Source organism: Alligator sinensis, unplaced genomic scaffold (assembly GCF_000455745.1).
Source record: "Alligator sinensis unplaced genomic scaffold, ASM45574v1 scaffold301_2, whole genome shotgun sequence".
Lineage (NCBI taxonomy): Eukaryota > Metazoa > Chordata > Crocodylia > Alligatoridae > Alligator > Alligator sinensis.
This window is the reverse complement of record NW_005841874.1, coordinates 3,509,711-3,534,482: the sequence shown is the minus strand read 5'-3', so window position 1 is coordinate 3,534,482 and position 24,772 is coordinate 3,509,711. Positions and strand designations below refer to the sequence as shown.

At 43.8% G+C, this 24,772-nt stretch overlaps 1 protein-coding gene across 2 annotated transcripts; it reads left to right on the top strand.

Moving 5' to 3' along the window:
- Nucleotides 1-1,313: 1,313 nt before the first annotated feature.
- Nucleotides 1,314-24,672, top strand: TTC14 (tetratricopeptide repeat domain 14). 2 transcript variants are annotated; one of them, XM_025195983.1, is made up of 11 exons: nt 1,314-1,501; nt 11,966-12,165; nt 12,716-12,800; nt 12,911-13,040; nt 13,743-13,895; nt 14,625-14,696; nt 17,365-17,484; nt 17,577-17,699; nt 18,391-18,508; nt 20,636-20,745; nt 23,251-24,672. In XM_025195983.1, exons 1-11 carry the CDS (start codon nt 1,333-1,335, stop codon nt 24,197-24,199), a joined length of 2,229 nt encoding a protein of 742 aa, XP_025051768.1. In that variant the 5' UTR covers nt 1,314-1,332; the 3' UTR covers nt 24,200-24,672. The 2 variants fall into 2 exon arrangements, with proteins under 2 accessions (XP_025051768.1, XP_025051769.1); XM_025195984.1 differs by having other exon boundaries at nt 1,383-1,520.
- Nucleotides 24,673-24,772: the final 100 nt, after the last annotated feature.

The following is a 24,772-nucleotide window of genomic DNA, read 5'->3' as shown; positions in this document are numbered from 1 at the left end:
CTGTGACGTGGGCCTGTTTCGTCTGCAGAAGAGAAGGGGGGAGGGGGCTGCTTTCAGCGGGGGCGGATGACAGGACAGGAAGTGACAGGCTCACGTTGCGGGAAAGGATCTTTAGGTTGGACCTCAGGAAAAACCTTGCTAGGAGGGTAATAAAACACTGCAGTGGGTTATCTAGGGAGCGGGTGGGATCTCCATCCTTGGAGATTTTTAGCCCTGGCTGGGATGATGTAGTTGGGGCTGGTCCTGCTTGGAGCCGGGTTGCCCTAGATGTGACCTCCCGAGGTCCCTTCCACCCTCATTTTCTATGACATGTTGCACTTGACACTAGTTAATTGCGTCATAAGTTTCATAGTAGCTAGGGTGAGGAGGGACCTGAACAGATCATCTAGCCTGATCCCCTGTTGTGACAGCTGCACCTCTGGTCGGGTAACAGTGTGAGAGAACCAGGAATAAGCCACAACGTTATTCTTCCAAAATTGCATTATAACTCTGTGGCTCCTCTTGATCACACGACTAGTTGAATGTGTGGCCAGGTGCCCCCCCCCCCGGGACTGGGAGCCCGTCCGCTGGGCCCCCCAGCCACAGTCCTCACCCCAAGTGCTGCTGTGGCTGCAAGTCCCGTCAGCTACAGCTCTGGCAGGGGGAGTCCAGGATGGTGATGCCAGGCTCCTGCCCCCACTATAAGGCATGGTTGTATCTGATACTGGATCCTACAATCACACCTTCTGCCACGCGTGTGTGGCATGGCAGGTGTGATTGTGCAGGTCGTGCGTTGGATCCTATCGCACCTTTACCTGAACTTCTAGAGAGGCTTTTACAACAGCAGTTTCTCTGTTGCTGCTCTCTGCTGGAGTCTTTCCAGTTTCACTACATCTTTTTTTGAAGTGCAGTGTCCAAAACTGGATGCAGGGGTATAGGTTGTAGCTGTGTTGGTGTAAAGATCTTTGGGTGAATCTGATATCTTTTATTAGACCAACTTAAATAGTTGGAAAACAATTATTAAGCAAGCTTTCGGGTTCCAAAACCCTTCGTCAGGCTAAGGATTTGTCAGCAGTTGGTGTGTGCTCTTCCTGGATGGAATGAAAAGTAAAGAAGCCAGCGGCTGGGCTGGGCTGGTATGCATACAAGACAGGCAGTCAGTGAAAATGTAGATTGAGGAATCAGTGGGTGAGACAGGCTGGGGAGGGGTGGAAAGAGAGAGAAGGGGGATGAAAGTGGAGAGATACTTGGGGATGCAGTACTCTAGTTACATAAATATGTAGTTATGCAAAATGAAGGATAATTTCTAACCGTGCTGATTGTTTTAGGTAACTTGTGTGAAGAGAGGGAGGAATGCTGGATTTGTCTTTCTTCCTTTTTCTCCCCTTTTTTTTTAGGAAAGACAAGAAAATCGATAACATTGAGATACAGCAGTTCATTGCCAAAAAAGCTGATATCCTTTTTGCTTATTCATGGAAAACAAATGCAACGGCCGTTTCGGAACTAAATGAAGAGAATGAAGGTAAAGACCATAATTACAGGTGAAGAGAAACTCTCTGGGAGGCACAGAGGAGGAGAAACCCAGTGAAGTTATTCTGTAAAATAATTAATTTTTTAAACGTAGTATTTTTATTTGAAAGTTTTGATTATTTAAATCAGGGGTGTCAAAGATATGGACCATGAGCCGACTGTGGCCTGCGGAGCCCTGTCATTTGGACTCCTGGTGCTGCCCTTGGGTCTCATAGTAAACTGACAGGCCGCACCCAGCACATGCTGAACCAGGTGCAGGGTCCAGGACCTGTGTTGGCTGCATGCAGTGCCCACCCTGGCTGCTCTGGGACCCATATTGCATGTAGAAAGCAGTACTACGGTTTGATTCGGCAGATGGACCAGGCCCACTTCATTTGTTTAGATGAGCTTGACCTCACTGGTTTAAATGTGTCCTCATCCAAGCAAGCATTTCCTAAACTCATGCTATTCTGAATTCATCAGGCATAATCTTTTATTTTACCTAACTGAGCTTATACTCCAAAAGTGGAAAAGTACTGTGCCACTGTTTTCTGCTGAGATAAACTTGAAACAGATTATTATCAAATGTGAACATGTAAATGCTTCTGAGCAAATTATTTGATTAATAGTATGAAAATGGATCAGGAATACAAGAGCCGTTTCTGTCGAGATAAAACTGCTTTTTCAAGAACACAGAGAGACCAAGAAAGGACTTGACCCCTTAGCACACTGGTACCTGTAAGGAAACCCCATAAATTAGTCAGCCTGTTTTTGTATCTAGTTATCCCTGAATGTGTTTGTAGAGTAAAATCTGAAATCAGTCTTAGAAGTTCTTTGTACTTGTTGAAACTTCTTTTTCCCCAGTTTTATCAAGTACAGCATATCATCTATGTGATTTCCTATCCTATTAGTCTTTTAAAAAGCAGCCATGTTGCAAGTTTACCAGCCCACATGTTCATAGCGTCTACCTTGGTGATAGTGAAGTTATTTGTATCCAGTAGGCTGATGAGCATAATTTTACAAAATGTAGATGTAGATATGTACATCTCTTATATACACGTGTGTATGTATTCGGCTCATTTGTTCCCAAAGTGTAATAATTTTAGATTCTAACAAATGCGTATGTGTATGTATTTGCTTTACTGATATTTAGCACTTTCTTAGGAGAAACATGAAAGCTGTTTAGAAACTCGCAGCAACATTTGCCAACTGTTAAGATGGGCATATTTACAGGACAGGAATAGATATATAATGCTCAAAATTTTAAACTTGAGCTGTCAATGCCGGCGGCGTGTCTTTGTCTGGCCCACAGTGAATCCCTCGGTCCCCTGGTTCAGACAGTTCATGCAGGGCGCGTTCTGCCGCCCGCTGGGCATGCAGCAGGGCTGGAGCAGCTCTGTGGCTGGATTGCCTTTCTAGGTTGCTGCCAGAATCAGCAGAGACCCACAGTGCACATCTCCAACCCTGCACCTGCTCTGAGCTCACTTGCCCAGGCTCAGTAGTGGCAGCTGCCCAGAGCCTGCGTGGGGCTGCCCTATGTCTACACTGCCATAACTGCTGCCTGTGGACTGACCAGTGGGGCAGTGCTGGCAGCGCAAAGCAGACACAGGACAGCCCAGCGTGGGCTCTGGATGTCTGCAGCAGGGAACTGCTGCCAGCAGGAAAGGGAGGGGCTTCTTTCTCCCCAAGCTGAACAACAGTTTCTGTTCTGCAGTGCCACTGCTGAGCCTGGGTGGGTGAGCCCGGAGCAGGTGCAGGGTGCATGGGGCTGGGCAGCATGGGTCCCTGCCGGTATGGTGGGTCTAGGGGAAGCAGAGACAGCAGCTGGAAGGAGCTGCTGCCATGTGGGCTGCCTAGAAAGGCAGTCCTGCTGCAGAGCCTCCAGTGGGTGGCAGAATGTGCCACAGCTGGGTGGTGCGGGATGGGCCAGGTCAGAGCTGTGCCCAGGTTCTGGCTGATCTGCTTGGGTGGGGGTGAGTCATGCAGGGTGCTCTGGGGCTGTGTGCTGCTGACGGTGGCGGGGAGGCACCACAGGGCTCTAGGCTGTTGCGGGATGGGGCAGGTGCAGGCGTTGCCTAGCTCGGGGACACGCTCAGGGTGCCATGCACACCCCACTGCACCCACAACCACACCCTCCTCCACACAATCACACACCCCACAAACACTGCACACACCCACACACTCTCTACATGCACCCATAGCCCCCCACAAATCCCATACCCACCCCTCCGTATCCCCCACCCCTTCACATTCTTCTACAATATATGAGCAAGACTTCATTTTGAGCTATTATGCAACCATCTCTATTTACACCATGCAAATCAGGACAAAAATATTTTTTTATTAAAATTAAAATGTGTTGTTGTGAATTTTGATTTTTAGTATCCAATTTGTTGTTTTTTCTGGTTCCAAGATGGCAAACCCCCTTCCCAAAAGGTGGCAAGGGGAGAGACTTCCAGTGGCAATGGTCAGCAGTTAGTGGGCAGGACTTCTAGTCCCAAGATGGCAATCGGGACATGGGTGCCTATCAACAGGTGGGGCTACCTTTGCAGCCCTTGACAGCTCACCAAAACTCATTAAGCAGCTGTCCACCCGAAATAATTGCCCACTCCTGTGTTAATGCCTCACTTACTATAAGTATAGAGCTTTTTTGGTAAAGGAAAATTCTGTCTTGCCATCTTTCAGAGTTCTTTGAGAATGATAAGCATGTGGACAAGAGGGATCCAGTTGATGTAACTTGCAGTGAAACCTGTCTTCAGACTGAACCTGTAAAAATTGAAAACCTGCTCAAGCTGGGAAATGTCTATGGTGCCAGCATACCTTCTGGGGCATTATGTATATTTAATCTGCATAAGTGGAAAACGGTCTAATGTGGAAACGGAAACAAATTAGGGGCTCATTTGTAGAACTGTTGCTTCTTCAGCAGTCCCTCTCAGTCAAGGATGATTGTCTTTGTGGGTTTTATTTGTCTTACCTGTGGGTCCAAAGAAGGTGGTAACAAGGCTGATCCAGGACTGAGACACACAGTTGCAATTCGGGCATGTGTTTCTGTGGGTGATGAGTGGCTTTAGACTCTTGATTCGGTCTGCGACAAGCTGCTTCTGCCATTTCTGCTTTTCTATCTCCTGTTCTTGTCATAAGGTTTCAAAGTACTGAGATCCTTGCAGTGGACTTATGCCAGTTGGGGTGGTCCTGGGCAATAGTCTCCTATGAGTTGATGCTGCATTCTTTCAAGTTGGCCTTCAGGATGTCCTTAAAGCACTTTCTCTGCCTTCCTCTTGAGTGTATGCCTTTATTGACTTGAGAAAATAAAACTTACTTCAAGAGTGTGGAATCAGACATCGGGATGACATGGCCAGCGGAGTGAAGTTGATGTTGGATGATTATCACCTCTATGCTCGTGTTGTTTGCTTGTGAGAGAATGCTAATGTTGGTGCGTCTATTTTCCCACTAAATTCAAAGGACCTTCCATAGGCAGTGTTGGTGGTGCTTCTTAAACAACTTGAGTTGTTTTCTGTACGTGGTCCACGCATGCCTCAGCTTGGTACAGTAATTTGGAGATCACAACTGCTTGATAAACCATGAGCCTGGTTTTGGATCTGATGTTGTTATCTTCATACACCTGTTTTCTCAGACATCCAAAGGCTGCGCTTGCACATTTGAGGTGATGTTGGACTTCTTTGTTGATATCAGCCTTCTGCGAGAGATGGCTTCTGAGATATGGGAAATATTCAGTGTTCTCCAGAGTCACACCATGAATCTGAATTGGCGGATCTGGAGACTGCTCATAATTAGCTTGTTGATGGAAGACCTGAATGTTAAACATCAGCCCCATTTTCTTGTATGCCTTGATAAAGACATTGATGATTGCCTGACGGTCTGTTTCCGAGTGAGGACACACTTCAGCATCATCACTGTAATGATTGAGGTCATTGTGGTCTTGGTTTTGGCTTAGAGTCAGCTGAGATTTAAACAATTTACTATCCATTTGGTAGTTTAGCTCCACTCCAACTGGAAGCTTGTTGGTGGTCAGATGTAGCATTGCAGTAAGGAATACTGAGAAGAATGTTGGAGTGATGACCAGGGACTTGGGTTTTCCCTTTCCCATGGGAAAACAGAAAAATGCGGAATTTCACTTTACCTGAGAAAAATGCGGGTTTTTCGTTTTAGCAGAGAAACACGTGGATTTTGCAAAGATCTATCCGCAGGCTAGCAGAGTTCCAGTAGCAGGAGCGTGCACAGTCGAGGAGAGACAGGCCCCCCCCCCAATCTGAGCCTGTAGCCGGCAGCCCACACCCGACTCCTTTTCCCCCCCCCCGGACTCCATTCCAGCCATGCCACCCATGGGGAAAAGGGAGGGGGAGCCAGGCTCTGTGCTCCACTTCACCACAGCAACTACCGCCTCCCATGGGCAGTAGCCAGGGCTGGGGGGCAGCGGGCTGCAGACCCAGGTCCCCAGCCCCATAGTCCTGGCAGCTGGGGGCCCCCTCCATCAGAGCTGGGGAGGGGGCAGGGGGCTGTGGGTGGAGAGTGAGGGGCACCAGCAGGGTGGTGAGGAGTTGAGGGGCACTGGCAGGGCCAGGGGGCTGAGAGTGGGGAGTAAGGGGCACTGGTGGGGCTTTGGGTGGGGAGTGAGGGGCCTGGACCTGCATCCTGGTGAGCTAAGAGGGTAGGGGGAGCTCTTATTCTTCCATGGTAAAAACCAAAATTAAATGCCAAAATATATAGGTATTTAGAATTAATTTTATTATAATGATTGAGGCACTGATAGGCTTTAAATTTGCTTTAAAATTGTATCATTATCAATAAAACATTGTGTTCAGCTTATACCTATATGTTTAGTGGCCTTTCATTTTAATAGTGGATTTTGGGGGTTCTAATTAGAGAATTTGTGACTTTTTTATCAGCGAAAACCAGGATCCCCGGTGATGATGCAGCCTTGCTTACCTCCTGCCTTAACCTCAAAGGTATCTGTGATAGATCTATTAGTGACGACCACCACTTGCATATATCTTGGAGCAGGCAAAAAATGATGATGAATTTCAGTAGGCATCCATACTTCGAAAGGATCTTCTACAGTGCTTCTGGGTTGACAGTCCAAGGCTTTCATGAGGTCAGAGAAGGCCATATAGAGGTTTTTGTTATTCCCGGCATTTTTCCTGCAGCTGGTGAGCTGTGAAGACCATGTTAGTAGTGCCTCTTGATACCCTAAACCTGCAATGAGATTCTGGGTGGAGCTCTTCAGCAAGTGGAAGGAGATTGTTGTGAGAACTCTGCTAAACTATCTTTCCTGTGGTAGACAGCAAGGTGATCCCTCTGTAGTTTCCACAGTTGGACTTATTTCCTTCTTTGAAGATTGTCCCTTGAAGTAATCTGGGATTTTCCCATTGTTTCATATTTTTTAAGATGAGGGAATGGAGCTGTGATGTGAGCTCTGCTCCCCCCTGCTTGAAGAATTCAGTGGGGATTCCATCAGCTCCAGGTACCTTGTCCTTCTGCTTGATGGCTTTCCTAACCCTGTCAAGGGTTGTGGAGGGATTTCAGGAATCTCTGACTCAGTGGTGTAGGATGGAGTTGGAAGCACGATCATCAACAATAGAGTCTCAATTGAGAAGATCTTCAAAATGCTCCTTCTAGTGGGTGTTGATAGCTTCCCTTCCCTTGATCAGGTCTTTTCCATCATTAGGTCTCAAGGGGGCTGGTCCCTGAGTGCTCAGATCACAGATGGCTTTGGTGACAGTGAAAAAACCATGCATATTGTGGATGTTGGTGAGATGTTGAATCTCCTTCACCTTGTCTTCCCACCATCCATTTTTCATATCTCAGGTCCTCCTTTGGACCTTTGACTTGCTTGTTGGAGATTTGATTTTCTTTTGCTTGCGGCTGATGTCATTCCACCAAGCACCAAAGGCCTTACACTTGTGGTCAATCAACCCTTGTATCTCCCGGTCATTCTCATTAAATAAGTCTTGATGTTTCCTGGTAGAGAATGCAAATGTCTCTTTGCAGACACTGATGACGGTGGACTCGAAGGCACCCCAAGTGCTGCCAACATTCTCTCGCTTTTTGAAATTCATCAGTTTTTCATTGAGATGCTGGTGGAAGAGGTCTCACTTGATTGGGTACTTGAGTCCTTCAACACTGATCTTCCATCAGCATTGTTTCTGCTGCAGCTGTCATTTGGGAGCCAGTTTGAGTGACACAACCAAGTTGGATGAATTGATGATTAGTCCAGCAATTGTCAGCTCCTAGCATAGCTCGGGTGACGTGGACATCCTTGCAATCCTGGGCATGAACAATGACGTAGTCAGTCAGGTACCGGTACTTAGATTACAGGTGTTACCATGATGTCCTGTGCCTGTTTTTTTTGTGGTGGAATTGGAAATAGTGAGTGCTGACCTGTCCTATTCCTCCCTTGCCAAAAGTTCCATTTCAGAGGTTTGAGTCCCTTCTGACTTTGATGTTGAAATCCCCCCCCCAAAAAGTCTGTCTCCCTCTGGAACATCAGAAAAGCCTTGGTCAAGGTTGACACAGAATTTCTCCTTGGTCTCATTAGTAATGTTGAGAGCTGGGGTGTACATGCTGATGACAGTGGGGTATTGGTTCCCTGCCAGTTTAAGGCAAAGTCACGAGGCGCTCATTAATTCTCATAGGAAACTTGTTGAGTTGGTTTCTGAGTTCATTCTTGATGGCTTTCATTCTCCTTCCTGTTTACCCTTCGAGAAGGTATAGCTGCCTCCATATCCTTTTGAGCTGCCCATCTCATGCTTGTTGGGTCTCGCTCAGTGTAGCAATGTCAGTGTTGTATCACCTGAGTTCTTGAGCCACGATTTCCATGTGGCGCACTAGGCTCTTACTGATAGGATTGTTCAGGGCGGTCCTGATGTTCCAGGTCTTGAAATTGTTTGCGTGTCTCCATTGATTTCGACTGCAGGAAAGATGGTCCCACTCAACACGGCTATCCAGTCAGGAAGAAGGTGGATGGGTTATGTTTAGGGTACCTTTTCTAGCCCCCTACCCAGTTGGGGTGAGCAGAACAGATCCTGAGGAGGGCTGCTCAGTTGGTTACAGTTGCCGAATTGTACTCCTGCGTCATCCAAGTGCTAGACTACCTTCTTGTAACTGCCACCTTTGTGCCAGTTCATGACTAGGAGCTTGCAGATCTCACAATTGTGCTTCCATCGCCAAAGGGCTTGAAAAATGTGCTGGAAAAGCTGTTTTCATGGAAGACAACTGAGACAACTGTGCATAATTTCTTTTATTGTGGCAAAGCTGCTGCAGATCAGCAAAATTTGGGGCTCATTTGTAGAATTGCTATGTATATTTTAGAAAGCAGTTACCTATTTTGTGTGTATGTATGTATGCATGCATACATGAGCAAGGAGCAGAGGGGATGGGCTGGGCATAAAATGTTGGGTATCCTTAAGAAGGGAATGGAAAACCTCACCATGCCACTACATAAATCCATTATGCATCCACATTGTGAATATTCTGCAGTTTTGGTCTTCACATCTCCAGAAGGATGTAGTAGAGTTAGAAAAGTCGCAGAGTAGGGCCGCAGAGATGATTAGGGGTATGGAAAATTGCTGGACCAGGAGGGACTGAAAAGGCTAGGGCTCTTCAGTTAAAAGAGAAGGCTAGGGGGAGAGGTGGAACACAAATGGTCTCCAAAATCGTGAAAGATGTTGATAAGGGGAATGGTGCATTATTCACTAAGTCCCGGAATAGAATAGCTTGGCGGGGGTGGGGGGCACCCACCCAAATAAACAGGAGTCTGGTTTAAAGCAAGCAGAAACAGCACTTTGTTAGCTTGTGGAATGCATGGTCTCTGGAGGTCGTAGAGGCAGATAATACAATCAGGTTCAAAAAAGGATTAGACAGATTCATGGAGGGCAGGTCCATAACAAGTTATTAAACAGAAGAGTCAGGGATGTAGTCTGATACCCTTAAAGCAATGGTAGTGGACGCCAGGGAGGATGTGGCGGGATGGATTGCACTAGGCACCCTGTACATATAATTTCCTTCTAAGGCTTGCTACTGTTGGAGACAGGTCAGAGGTTCTGGAGGGGTGGGGAGGGGGAGGACACTGGGCAGAGACTACCAACCGGTGTCTGCTGCCCCTTGAATATTTTGATGGAGACTGTGGACACAGGCCAATGAAACTCTGCCTAGAGATGTGCATGGATGAGTGAAAGACGGATAGTCCCATAGGCTGTTGACAGGCGTGAAAAAAAAACCCAAACCAAAACAAAAAACCCCACACTGTACTGAAAGAAGCAGCGTGTTACTTTGACCCAGCTCCTCAGCATCTGTATAGCTCGGGCACTGCAGCAGGGCTTTTTTGCGTTTTTATTTAAAGCTGATTCAAAAAGGTATTAGATGAAAGCACCAAAAAAGCCCCACTAAAGCTCCCAATCTATACAGCTGGTGGGTGAGCTGGGTCCAACTAACGTCATGCCTCTTAGTGTGTGCTGGGCTTGACACGGGAGCATGTTGAGTTTAAAGCAAAGCACCAGGGGGGTGGAGTTCCCCCAGGCAGCAGCTTCCTAGTGTGGTATATGGAGAGCTTGGCCTGGGCCAGGAGGAGGTGGACCAGAAGGTCCCAGGACTTGGTGGCGATACATAGAGGTGTGCATAAAGTAAAAGGTGGGGGGAAAGTGCAGTTAAAATCTCAATACAGGGTTCTTGAGAAGGGGGTAGAGGGGCTGCATCCTGGTGTACTTGAGGTAGGTGTGCACCAAGGGTTCCTTCTGACTGAAAGGATTGGACATTGAGGTAGTTCACAAAATCTGTCAGGCATGTGTCCATGCTGATGGCTCAGTGTAGGAGCCATCAAACTAGATCCCTGGGAGCTATGGGATTAAGGCAGAATACAGGATACTGGGCTAGATGGACTGTTGGTCTGACTTTGTGTGGCACTTTATATGTTTTTTTCCTTTTCTTAAATATTTACTGTCCAGAAGAGCTGCTGCATTTTAATATTACCTGCTGGAATAAAGGGTAAAAGTTCTGACATTCCTGTTAAGCGTGTGAAGGGATACAGTTCAGGGGAGATAGATTAGAGCAGGGGTATCAAGCTCACCCTGGATGGCAGTGGGGCAAGTGGTGGCAGGGGTTAACACTGCTATTGTTTCCCCGCTCCACCAGCATGTGTTCCTAATGGGGCTCTGTGCCCCATATTTTGGTGGTGAGGCTGTCCCCTCTTGCCCCACCCCTGAATTCACAACCTCTTGGGGAGCTCTGCAAGCTTAGACAACACTGCTTCACAGGCCATATGTTTGACACCCGTGGGTCAAGGCTGAGAGCTCTAAGGTTTGGGTTCAGTCTCATACTTTGACCTTAGTTTGCTGGGTAACTAGTGGTTTGCCTGAGTTTCCCTATTTATGAAACTAGGTTATCACTTTGACAAATATGAAGTAGATAAATGAGCTCTTGGCTGTTTCTGTGCCAGGTAAGTTCAGGGAGGTATTAATTCTTGACAGTGGAAGAAACTAAACTTCTATCATTTTATTATCCTGTGGTGCAGAATGTTCCAGGTTGCTACTTGTTTTCTTCAAATTTTCTTAAGCTAGAAGAACAGCGGCTTGATTTCAGTTAAGGTAAAGAAAGATGACTGTTTTTGGAGAAATCTGGTGATGATTTTGCTGCTTTGACCATTACCTTGGTTACTTGGTAGATATCTGTAATTACCAATTTGAAAAAGCAGTCTGTAAGAAGTGCTTCCTGTTGTGTGGGTCTATCAAAATGATTTTCACTTCTTTTTGAGCCTTGTCAGGATGTTGCTATTGTGAACCAATGTCTCCTGGAGGAGTTCACTGTCAGAGTGGCTCAGGTCTCTCTCTGGTGCTTCAGAAACAAGAGCTGAACTTTTATTCTGGACTTTTACTGAAGGTTCTTTCCACTTGACCCAGCTTTATATGGATCATTCAGGCTGGCAACTCAGACAGCTGGGTGAAATGGTAGCCACAGTACTTCTTTGTATACAGAAACTGGTGTTCCTTAATTATGCTTGCCCAGTGGGCTGCTAGGTTTTGGCAGACTTCCTGCAGCTGGCAGATGCTGAAAGTTTGCACAGCTTGGGTGAATATGAAGCAAAAATTGATCTTGTGTTGACTATTTCTGGCTGAATTATGGGATTTCACTGAGACACTGAAAAATAAATCTTATCCAGTCCTATTTGACCAGAAGTTGTACAGGCAAATACAGAATCTTTGGAGGCTTTAACATGGATGTGGAGAACCTTATTGACCATATTGAGGAGAGGAAGGGAAAAGAGCAGTAAGCCTCAGGGTCTGGAAGGTGTGAGGCATCCTGTTGTACTGTAATATGTGTAGAGAAATTACTGTGAATGTGACTTAACTTCTACTGTTTTGCATTTCTCCATGTTATACTTTCCTGACACTATAGTTAACTGCAATAGGATATTTCAGAAAGTAGAGTCATTATTACATAACTGTTCTTTGCTCTTTAATTACAGAATATTATGCTGTTATGCCACCCCTGGAACAATTCATGGAGGTTCCCAGTGAAGACAGGAGGGAGCTGTTTTTCCGAGATATTGAGCGTGGCGATATTGTGATTGGGAGGATTACTTCTATTCGTGAATTTGGTTTTTTCATGGTGTTGATCTGCATGGGCAGCAGCATGATAAGGGAAATCTCAGACTTAGAAATCACTGTAAGATATGATTGTGAGTTGTAACAAGTAAATGTATGCAGAGCAGCACTGGCTATCTAATGTGTCAGCTGCATCTTGCACAGGGGACCTTGGAGATCAGGGTTATCTTTTCCTGGACAGTCATTAATGCTTTCTGGCTTTGAGATGAGTAGACCTGAATCTGAAGCAAGCTAATTTAATATAGCCATGGTGAATACAGTCGAAGATAGTCAAACGCGATGGAGGACAACTTGATCATAAAAAAGGCTTTTTCTTTATTGCAAATGAAGCTTAAACATTTTTTGTTAATAGGAAACCTGCACAGAAACTGGCAGTCTTGTATTAAATTTCAGTACCAGTATTTTAGATTTTATGTCTGCATGCTAACTGCATTTGTAATTTACAACTTCCGTTTTGAATTGTTGGATATTTACTTAAGTAAAAAATGCTCATTACACAAAATGATTCTAATAGAGAGAGGAGGAAACTGTCTTCTAATGCAGCTTCCTTAATCATTTGTTTTTGTAATTGTTGGTGCTCTTCATCATATTTTTGGTTTCACTCATTGCAGGCTCTTTGTCCATTACGAGATGTACCTTCTCATAGCAGCCATGGTGATCCTTTATCATACTATCAGACTGGAGACATTATACGAGGCAGGTGCCCATAACTCCCTCCCTCCCTCCCCCTGGAAATTGTTTGTTTCCTGTTTAGCTCTTAAATGGAAATTCTGCTAGTTTGCTTTAACTACTTTATGTTTTTGTAGCTGTAATTAAGGACATTGATCGTTACCACGAAAAGATCACAGTATCGCTGCACAACTCTGTTCTTCCACCCAATTTGTCTAGTACTAAACTGGGAGTAATTAGCTCTGACGACTTGCCATTACATTATAGGTAAGAGCTTGTGTTCAGCTGTGCCAGATTAGTTTTGTTAAATACATTGCTTTGAGAACCTGTGGGCAAAGCTGTCCTTTTTTTAAATGCCTGAGTCTTTCTTAGAGAGTCTAAACATTTGCATGGGGATGGTGCTGGCTTCAGAATTGTACAAAATATGACTCTGACATTGACTTTGATGCACCCCAGAGGCTGGGAACCTGAATCTGCTGATGCCTGGTCATACATTCAATTTAAGGAGTGATGACAGCTAGCCACAAAGTGATTGCACATTTTGTATTTGTGTAATAATAACTTTGTGGCTTATTCGTTGTTTTACTGTGCCCTTAATTGCATTAATGTGTGGCTAGGTTATTACTTAAGATGTTAATCATGTCTTAAGTGTAACGTCTGTCAGAGGCCTTAATTGCCTGTCAGCAACAGGTAGAATAAACCATAAGAAGGGAGGGCAGAGAAACTGGTGGCCTGATTCTGCAGCCTTTGAATGAAGAGAGCAGCAAAGAGCATGGAGTTTCAGCAAATCATTATTGGTTTCATCTGAAGTAGTGGTACTGCTTGAGGGAGGTGGGGCTACCTAATTTTTTTTGTGAATCAGTAAGGATTAATAGATACCAACATATGTGTACTCACTCTGTATGCCAGCATAATGAAGCAAATGAACTGTCATTGTGGTCATACTTACATGTTCATGTTTTCTTCAAGGCGAAGTGTTGAAGTAGCCAATACTTCGGAGCCATATGAAAAAGTCTTGCATCATTCTGTGGGATTTGCCAATCCATCGGTAGTTGAATTTTTATTAGGAAAAATGGGAATAAATGACTCTGACCCTCCATCTTTAATGAGAGGCCTGCAAAGGTCAGTGGTGTTGCACTGTCTCCGTTGCTTTCTGGTGAATGTTCTGCTCCTTAATATATTTTATTCCCTATTAGCAGTCTTTGTTTAAAATTTGCTGTGACCTCTATAACTTCAGGGCTGCTGACTGATATGAGCCAGTCAAGTGAAATAAGTAGAATTCTCTGACTTTAAAGAAAATTGAATACCTCATGCAGCACATTGATTTGCTTGGTGCTGTTTAGCTTGGGAAGCTGTTAACAATGCATAATGGGAACAAGAAATTAAAATCACAGGTGATTAAATTCTAATAATTCTATCCCATATGCCTCTTACTAATGGCTTGCTTCACTAATGGACCTAATCTTTTTGAATAGTGCAGATTCAGATTAGACTTTTTTTCAAATTGAGGAAACTAATTGCGCACATATGAGTATTATGCCTCTTAAGCGACACAGCAAATATGGTTTGTTACAGCTAAGTGAACTGTCCCTTGCAAATGAATATGAAACCACATCAGTGTAGATAGGCACCTTTTATTTGGGTGGACAGATCTGATTTTGGAAATGGAAAAGGCTTTTGCTGGTTTTTTTGGGTTTTTTTTTTTTTTAAATGATACTGTAAGTTATTTAAGCCATGCTGAAATGTTATGTAAGCTCTAGTGCTGGTGTTGTAGATTTGGAAGGGAACTTGGACAGCTAATATGTTTCTTCCTTTCTTTTTTCCCTTCTTTTTTCCTTTCTTTTTTTACAGCAAAAACTTCAATGAAGAAGACTTTGCTTATGCATTGAGGAAGAAGCAATCTGCATCCTGGGCTTTAAAATGGTACACAATGCTTACTTTTATGTCAGTCAGTTTAGGTAATATGTAGGATAAAATTAATAGTTATTTCTTCAAGGAGAACGTATTGTGAGCCACTTTGTGTTAGTGTACTAAGTGGCTTGTATGGGCATTTTATTAAGAGTGGGGACTTACTTCACTTGTTAAGTAAAGAATTACAATTTTAAGTCTAAAACTTCATAGTTTCATAGTTTCTAGGGTCGGAAGGGACCTGGGCAGATCATCTAGTCCGACCCCCTGCCATGGCAGGAAAGAGTACTGGGGTCAAACGACCCCAGCAAGATGGTCATCTAACCTCCTCTTAAAACCCCCCAGGGTGGGAGCCTGCACCACCTCACTTGGAAACTAGTTCCAGACCCTAGCCGCCCTGACCGTGAAGTAGCGCCTCCTGATGTCCAACTTAAACCTTCCCTCCGCCAGCTTGTGACCGTTATTCCTGGTCACTCCTGGCGGCGCTCGGGGGAACAGGGACTCCCCCAGTGCCTGTTGATCCCCCCTGACTAGTTTATAGCAGGCCACAAGATCCCCCTCAGCCTTCTCTTGTGGAGGCTGAACAGGTTCAGGTCCCGTAACCTTTCCTCATAGGACCTTCCCTGCTGTCCCTTGATCATGCGAGTGGCCCTCCTCTGGACCCTCTCGATGCTGTCCACATCCCTCTTAAAGTGCAGCTCCCAGAACTGGACGCAGTACTCCAGCTGCGGCCTGACCAGTGCCGCATAGAGGGGGAGGATCACCTCCTTGGTCCTGCTTGAAATGCGTCTGTGGATGCACGACAAGGTACAGTTGGCCTTCCTAGCCGCCTCCCCACACTGCCGAGCCATGTTCATCTTGGAGTCAATAATGACTCCAAGATCCTTTTCCACCTCTGTGCTGACAAGAGGGGAGTTCCCCAGCCTGTAGGTATGGTGCCGGTTGTTCCTCCCCAGGTGCATCACCTTGCACTTTGTTAGTTCTCTTACGTTTGGGGACATTCATTGGGCTGACCACTAACATAAAGCTTGAGCAGTGCTGTGTCTTGTTGCCTTGCTGTTTCCATTATACCCTGCTTGGGCTTTTTATACACAGCAGTCAAATGACCCTGTCTGCTGTTGAGCCTAGTCCTGGACCCTTGAGCATTATCTCAGTGGGCTGGCCTGGCTCCAGTTCTTGGGCATGAAGACTGAACATAATGGATGGGTGTATCTGCAGTCTATATTGGGTAGTTGCTGCTGCTTTCAGCTGGTACCTAGAGGAAGTTCAGGAGAGTATTGCCCAGCAAGCAGCCAGGAAAGGGAGCTGGTCAGAAATTTTGTAGGGACCATAATTGTAGGCAGGAAAGGGTCCAGTTGGATGACTCAACTTGGGGGTAAAGAGGGGGGTGTACAACAAACAAAAAAGAAAAAAGTATTAAACATTTTTACACTTCAAAACAGGTATTTTTGGGGGGAGGTGGGATTGAAACAACTTTAGCTTTTTCAACCTAATTTAGTTTATAATAGAAGTAATTCCTGACCCAATCTAGAAATGTTACAGATAGTTGGTTTTCAGAAATTTGACTCAGATCTGCACGGTATACACTGCCAGGGCAGGAGAGAGAGGGAATGAGTGACAATGGAGATGAAAGAAAATTTTAAGACTGGCATCCATTCAACACAGTACATGGGTTCTTTCACTGAAGTTTATCTGTAACTGTGCTTCTCAAACTTTTTAGGCTCCCGGCACCCCTCCATAACTCCTGTGAATTGAGCAGCACCCCATTTCAAGAACTAATTTATTTGCTGCAGCATTTAATGCTTGGCTGATGGGGAGGGGTGGGGAAGCAAGTGTCTAGCTCCTTGCAGAGCTGCGGGGTATATATGGTAATGAGCTTGCCTCCTTGCACTGGAGTCTGACATAGGTGAGCCTGTGCTTAGCTTTTCACACAGGTGAAGGAGGGAGGCATAGCTTCTCACATAGGAAGCAGCAGGGGAACAAGCATGACCTTAGACAAACCTGCATTTACCTCCTTGCATAGGGGCAGGGAGGAGTGAATGCTTATTTCCTCAAACCGTGCGGTACCCTCAAAAGGATATTGCACCACTTTTGAGCACCACTGACCTATGAGTTGTTGCAAAGTTAAGATGCTATTTTTTATTTCTATAACTAAGCCTCTGTAAGTCTGGCCTGAAATCCAGACCCCCTGGTATTAACTTACTGGAAGACCGCTAACTTTAGACAAATGTGGGGAAGAGAGAAAATACAAAGCCTCAAAATATTTTGACTCGGTAAGAGTCGTGCTTTCTTACTCCATTCAGTGGTTAATTTGGTCCTGTATTACCTCTTATTTTCCCAATATTAGGATGGAATGTGATAAGTCAGGTTTCAAAGATCAAAAGTGCTGTGAGCATTTTAAGTGTAGATGGAAAACAGGGTCACATATAATTGAATATTCTATAGCTATGTTCTCAAACTTCGGATTTCACATGAAAAACGTTGCATCTCGGACTAATATAAGTACCACACTAATACAAAGAGCACCTCTAAAGCAATACCTTGCAAAGTGCTCCTGTCTACCATCATTCTGGAAGGATGGTATAGTAAAAATTGTGAGACTTTTCACACAACTAATGACATGAGGTATATTTTGTTTAACCTAATTGTATATAACATTTTCTTTTTCAAATATTTTCTCTAGTGTGAAGACTGGGGTTGATTATTTTAAGGCTGGCCGCCATGTGGAGGCTATGAATGAATACAACAAGGCCTTGGAAATAGATGAGCAAAATGTAGAAGCGTTGGTAGCCCGTGGGGCACTGTAAGTCTTTTGATTTTGAAAGATGGATTCCAACCTATTGGTCAAATGTTGTCTTCCTGTACAGCTCCCATGTAACTTCTATACTCTTCTAGCTATGCGACGAAAGGAAGCCTGAACAAAGCCATAGATGATTTTGAAGTTGCGTTAGAAAACTGTCCAACCCACAGAAATGCAAGAAAATACCTCTGTCAGACGCTTGTGGAAAGAGGGGGACAGTAAGTGTTGACCTCTTCTTCCTCTTCAGTTCCTTATGGATGCTTTTATGCCTTTCTCTCAAACTGGGATGGTTGCGTATGAAAAACAAGGAGGGGTTGATCTTCCTGGCTACGGATAAACCAAGTGAAGATGTTACAATCTCCATTCTCTTTGCATTCTCCATTGTTTTTGGCCCACCCTCAGCCCCTCTTTACATTTTCCTTTTATTTTTCCTTGATACATCTTTGTTTATAGAGTGCCAGACTTTGAAAAAGAACTCACAGAATTTTATCCATGCTTAGCAAGGTATTTACTGTTATAACCTTTATACCTTTGCAGTTAGGGCATGGTTTGTTTTGGTTTTGCTAAACTTCTGAAGTAATTTGCATGTAAGCATTCTGTCAAGGAAACAAATTAAGAGATCAACGTTTAATGTGCAGGAAAATTGATTCATCAGTCTGTGAGGAACGAATGTGAAAAGTGGCGTCTCCTACTTACCAAATTGTAATTGAAGTTCTAAAGCCTAGCGTTACTGATTATCAGGAAGACATCAAGTATGAAGCAGACACATTCATTTTAATACTTCCCCTTCAAAAAGTGAATTCTGTTTTTATTTTTGGAGGGGAAAAGTAGGAAAACTAGAATTAGGGTAGGAAAAGAAAATAAATTCTATGGGTTAAGTGTTGTAAATTTTTATCATTTGATTGCTAGGTTGGAAGAAGAAGAGCAACTGCTAAATGCCGAGAGTTACTATAAGAAAGCCTTAAATTTGGACGAGACTTTTCAAGAAGCAGAAGAAGCCTTAATAAAAGTCCGCAAGCATATACAGGTGATTCTTTACTTTCTCTTAATTTAATGCTATGTACTTGAGTAAATGGCAAAAATAGTATCAGATTTGGGAATGGGAAAATTATTTACTATTTTGTCTTACTCTCCTCTTCCCTTCTTCACAACGTATCTATTACAGTAAGCATTATGGCTGCATTTACCAAAACTCAGGGTGCATCTTACAGATTTGGTTGATTTAGATGGCCAGGGGAAGGAACAACACAGCAATTAGATACCAGGGGAGAACAGAATCCAGTAATCCTGTGTGATGGAGAGGAGGTGAAAACCATCTTCGTGCACAAGTATGACACTGATGCTGCATGAAAACTTGCAAATAAAATCCCAAAATTGATAGGTAAAGGCCAGGTGTATTCTAATATTATGGACCAACTACTAGAAGCTTGTCTTTGGGAATCACCAGCAAAAGGCAGATCAAAAGGAAAACTTACACCTTCCTTTGGGCACAAAGAAAGACCTTGCCCTGAGCAGTGAAATGATCCGGAACCCTGCCAAATGGGTTGAGGTGCATTGTAACTGGTAGATGTAGGGGGAAAAAACAGCAGTTGACCCAGGCCAGACTTTGGAGGCAATAATGGGGGAAGCAAGTTTCAGGATCCTTTTTCTATTCTTTTTCCTCCAATGCATTTCTGTTCCTGCCCTGCACATAGCATGTTTCCTGAATGAGGATCTCTACGATGAGCTCCATTGTCTATTACCTTTCGCTTTCTGTGCCTTTTTCATTCATCTTTTACTTATATTGTCTTCCAGACAGGATCAAAGAGTGAATAAAAGTTAGAGGACTGAGGCCAGGGGTGTTTGTGCTCCCATTCTTCTACGTTGAAGGAGGTAAATAGACTGAGGTAGATGTGGACAGTCTGGTTCCTTTATACAGGTCTCGATTGACACTTCTTTTGTTGATGGAGCCATAATGCTAAAAAGTTTTGATGAAAGAAGGGGGAAGAGGAGATTGATGACAACCTTTATTAAAGCTAAATCATGTTCCAGAAATGTCCATGTGTCACATTTGAGCACCCCTATGTAGTTAACAGCATGCAGAAGGAAGCACAGTTACATTAATCATGGGTCTCGCAGCCTATGTCAAAATGATTAAATGCGTTCTAGTCAAATGAAAGGTGTTGTTTCAATGTCATTGCACGTTATTCTAGTGTGACAAGGGTTATCTGTTCAGGTAAGGAACATAAGGTTTGCTGTTTGTCAGCAATTTGCCTAAGTTGGCCCAGAGCTAAGGATTTCCTTTATCCGAAGGCAGCATCACTTAAATAATTATTGCCAAGTTCCCACAGACGTGCTCCTCTGAAAAAGCTCCTGATTACTTAACCTTAAAAGGATTATTCTAGTGGTAACTTAAACCCTCTTTTACACCTCAGCATTTTTTTGTTTGCATGTCTGTTTGTCTTTTAGTTGCCATAATAGAACAATAGATTTATAGCTCAAACATGAAGAAATCTTCTTTTCCTGTAATACTGATGATATGTTTTCCTCCAATGCCTTTTCTTCTGAATTGGACCGTTGCTGCTGTGTCTGTCATTGGGTGCTGCTCATCACCAACAACCCACTGGAACATGATTTCTTGTGTAAACCATGCATCAAACTGGTCTGTGGTACAATTGCAAAATGGTTTGTATCTAAATAATGGCCACTTCTGATGGCATCTTAAAATTGGATCTATTATCATATCTTACATTTATAACTACAATAACAATACCATCCTGCCAATCTTCCTACAACCCTCTCTCCTCATTTCAATCCTCATTCATATGAATGAACTGCTGTGCTTTATTTTCCTTGCTTTGCCCGTATGTACATTTTGGGCTGCCCGCTTCACTGCACTATTTCATGGGTACCAATGCAATGGCTGGTCAAATCTTTTTTTTATTGGATATTAACTGCAATATGGTCCTTAAATCCATACTGATCATCACAATGGTTAATGCCACTCCTCCACAATCATCCTCCTTTTAATTGCTGCAATTTTTTGGTCTGGGAATATTGGTACAATATTCCGTTTGCATATTTTGTAATGAATGTTGGGGATTTGGGGAAAACACTTGGCTTAACATATTGTTACTTTTAACGTGGTTTCTTCCTGATACCTGGGTTCAAAAAGAAATCTTTGGAAATAAGGGAGAAGCAAGCTGCAAAAGAAGAGAGACAGAAAGAAAAGAAAATAGAAACAAGTGCACAAAAATTGCGTAAGCTCTTAAAAGAAGAAAAAAGGTAACCCTGTTATGTTCACTATACTGTGTCTGTACTCAGGCTGCGTACACACATTCAGATCGTTCAGGAGAACTCTCCCAGGTTTATTTTCCTAATGGGAAAACTTAAATGTACAGAAACTCAGGTAGGGAAACAAACAGCCTGCGGCGCTGACCCTGGGTTGCCAGGGGTCTGCGGAGCATGCATTTCAAAGAGCTTTGCAGGTTTCTTTTTCAGCTCAGCCACAGGGACATAAGCAAGGGCACAGGTCAGCGCTGATTGGCTTCCTGCCTGGAACCAGGTCCCTGAGGAACTCGGGCTCAAAATCCCTGCCCTCTTACTCACCCTAGTGAGGTTTTGACAGAGGAGATCCTGCACTTGTCTGCTCTCTTGTCACAGAATTGTAGAGAATGAGGGTGGGAAGGGACCTCAGGAGGTCATCTAGTCCAACCTCTGCTCAAGGCAGGACCATCCCCAACTAAGTCATCCCAGCCTAGGAGCTGTACTTCCCAGAACAAAGTGCTGTAGTCCCAGCAGGGGTCTGTCAGGTCACGGGAGGGGGAAGGTGGTTGCCACATTAGGGAAGGGAAGAGAAGGCGGTGGGTTTGTGCCTGTCCTGTGCGCACAGCTCTCCACCCTGAGCGCTCTGCGTTGTTTCAGCCTAGCTGCAGCTAGGCAGGGACCTGCACTTCCCAACACCTGAGTGCTGCAGTCAGGGCTGGGGTGATCTGGGTACAGGGGGCAGGTTGGCTGGTTCTGGTCCATCTGGAGCAGATCCCAAGACACTGAAAAAGCCAAGAGCAGAACATGCCCCCTAAGTGCTTCAGTGCTGGGCTTTTATAGCCTGAAGCATTTGCAGGCCATGTTTGGCTGGAACTGACACAAAGCCCTATGGGAGGGGGAGGAAAAAGAAGCAAAGCATGCTGGGATTCCAGGGGACAGCTCTGCATCTGCTGCATGTATGGGCATTCTGTCTCCTGAAAGAAATTCTCCAGGGATCCACTTCACTTGGGATGTTCCCAAGTTAGTTTTTTCCCCAGAGTGGTGGGAGAAAAATTAAAAATGTACACTTGTGGTTCTCCTGAGAGAGCAGGGACTCTTCCTGTAGAAAATGACCATCTGTCTAAACCCAAAGAGTCCATTGCTTACTAGAGTTGGAGGGTAAGTTTCATTTTATGAAGATGCAAGTAAAATAGCTGTTTGTTCTAGTAACTAAAACAAGCCCTTCATTGTTCTTACTACAAAAATTTTCTTTTAGATTAGTGACTTGGCCTTCATTTTCCTGATGGATAACTAATAGATCAGATATTAAAGGAAAGAATTCAGCCCAACTAAAGCTTAACTAAAGCCACCAAACTGCCTTGGGTGGTTCATGGATAAATTTCTATCTGCCACTCTTGCCCATCCTTTTACCTTCATGACATAAAAGGAGGTCTGATGATAGCTCATTAATTCTTGCCCCTAAACTTCCATCTGAAATTGTCTTTGTTTGTCTGTGACATTGTTGGCAACCAGTCATTATTTTGTGGGACTGTGGCTTCAAAAGAGGAATGAGGGATAGGTGCATATAAAGTCTAGGGGAATTCATTTTCATATATTTAGGTCTGGTTTTTTATTATTAATTTACCCTCCCACAGATTTTTCCAGAGAGTGTTTTTTAATGTCCCCTGAGTATAATGGGAGAAGAATGGAGTAGCTAATCAGAAGCCCTTCTTTATAATATCAAGGCTGTAGACAGCCTGATTCTTCAAGCAGTCCCGGCAAAGAAATAATGTTTAAAATCATGGCAGTTTGGTGTTTCCAAGGCTCTTCAGGTTTATCTCATTTCTTTTAGCTGCTGCTCACATCTGATGTTAGATAAGGATCTCAACTAAAGACCTGAAACAGCAGAACTTATGTGTGTGTGACTTTAAGAAAAAAATTATTTTAGCTTATCCAAGTTTTAACCTTTAAAGATTGCCAGGGGTAGTTTGCTTACTATATCACTTCAAGAGCCTGGTCCCCCAGAAAAATACAGATACAGGAAACCCTCGCTATTCATGGGTTCAACATCCACGGTTTCAGATATTCGCGAATGCCGAACCTGCGTTTTTAAATGCGCTTTATACACTTACAGGAGCTCCTTGGGAGCTCTGTGCTTGCTGCTGACGGGCTCCCGCCATCACCGCTGGAGCCGTGCTGCGCCCCCTCGCCTCTGGGGGCTTATTCGCGGATTTTGCCATTCGCAGGGGATACGAGAACGTATCCCCATGGTGAGAGTCGCCTTCAGCTTTTATGCCCTTCCAGTTGATCCATCACATTACTTTTTAGATCCCATTCTGTTGTTTAAAAACTTAGCTGAAAGATTCCATCCATGTCACCATTAGCTTTTTTTTCTTTTTTTTACACTTGAGGATATGTGAACCTCAGAACCTGCAGCAGTTCTGAGTTGAAGGACTGTGTTCTGGGGATCTGCAAAGTGTCAAGGCTTTGCCAGAAACTTTAGATGATACTGGTGACGTTCTCATAAACTAATTACATTTTTAGGCTGAAGAAGAAAAGGAAAAAATCAGCTTCTTCCTCTTCCTCCTCAAGTGACTCTTCCTCCAACGTATCAGATTCCTCCTCTTCATCGTCCTCTTCCTCTGATCACAAAAAGAAGAAGAAAAGGCATCGGAATCGGTCTGAGTCCTCCCACAGCTCCAAAAAGCATTCAGCTAGGGCATCTTTTCCTCAGAAAGATCAGAGTAGGAAAGATGAGTGGTATTCGCCTCCAGCTGATACCTCTGCTTCCTTCCTTAACCAAAAGTTTGAAATGGAAAAACTGCTGGAGAGGCAGGACAGTTTAGTTTATCAAAAGACAGAGGTAAGAGAGAAAGATAGACAATGTTCTCAATCGAGGATGTCAGCTGATGATGAAGACGTTTTTGGAGGTAGGTCTGAAGATTCAAGGGATTCTTATAGTAGCTCCAAGACTCAGGCAAGTAGCAGCAAAATGGAAAAACAGGGTAAAACAGATAGATCCTCTTCCAGTAGGAGGGGTTCCTCAGGTTCATATCACAAGAGGTCAGATGATAAAACCAGGGCATATTATTCTAGAAAATTAGAAAGGGAAGTAGAGGGGAGAAAGGAACCATTTAGAAGACACAGCTCAGGTCAGGGCAAGTATTTCTCATCTCCAGTAGGGTCTGATTATTCCAGCAGGTCAGTGGAAAAATACAAGCAACACTCCAGCGGCTGGTATGAAGCCAGTAGACATTATGATGAGGACAGATACGAGCTAACTCATCATAAAAATGAAAGGGAGTATAAAAACACAGAAGGCTGTTCTGGGGACGCAACAAAAACAACAGAAGTAGATGAGGAAACTACACTGAGTGGCAAAGGGCAATCGGAGAGTGGTGTTAAAAGGAGCCTGCCCCAGAACTTAATCAATATATTCAATCAGATTGCTGAATTTGAGAGAGAAAAAGGAAGTAAGCAGAAAAACCAATGAATTGCCTAGAAAAAGAATGCTGCATTATGCTGGATGCAATTAAAGGATATTATTTAAATCTGATATCCCTTGTGGAAAGTGTGTGCCCTTAAAATGCCTATAAAAATTGGCAGAGCTCTCTCTTCTGTCTTGGAAAGTGTTTGTTAAAGGTTGGCATAAGTTAAATTTATGAGAGATCATTTGACACACATATATATGCAAGAGTATTTCATGTTATATCAGCCAGCTTCTTAAGATCTTAGTTCACTGTGCTCTTACTTAAGATACTCCTGTATTATAATGTTTAATCGGGTGAAAACTTAATTCTTCGTTACCCTTAAAATATAGCTAGTTTGTGTGACTGATATCGGATTTGCACTTTAAACACAGGCAATCTTAAGGTACTATCGACTGTTACTATTTTTGTATTAGACCTAACCTTCAGCTACTGAAAGGGATTATTCGACTGAAGCTGATGTGCCATCAATGTATATAAACTTGTTTAATCATTAAATTTTATTAAAATTAATATTTGTTTCACTTGAATGTACTTAGCTGTTTCTTTAACGCTGAATACCTGATTGTATTGGTGAT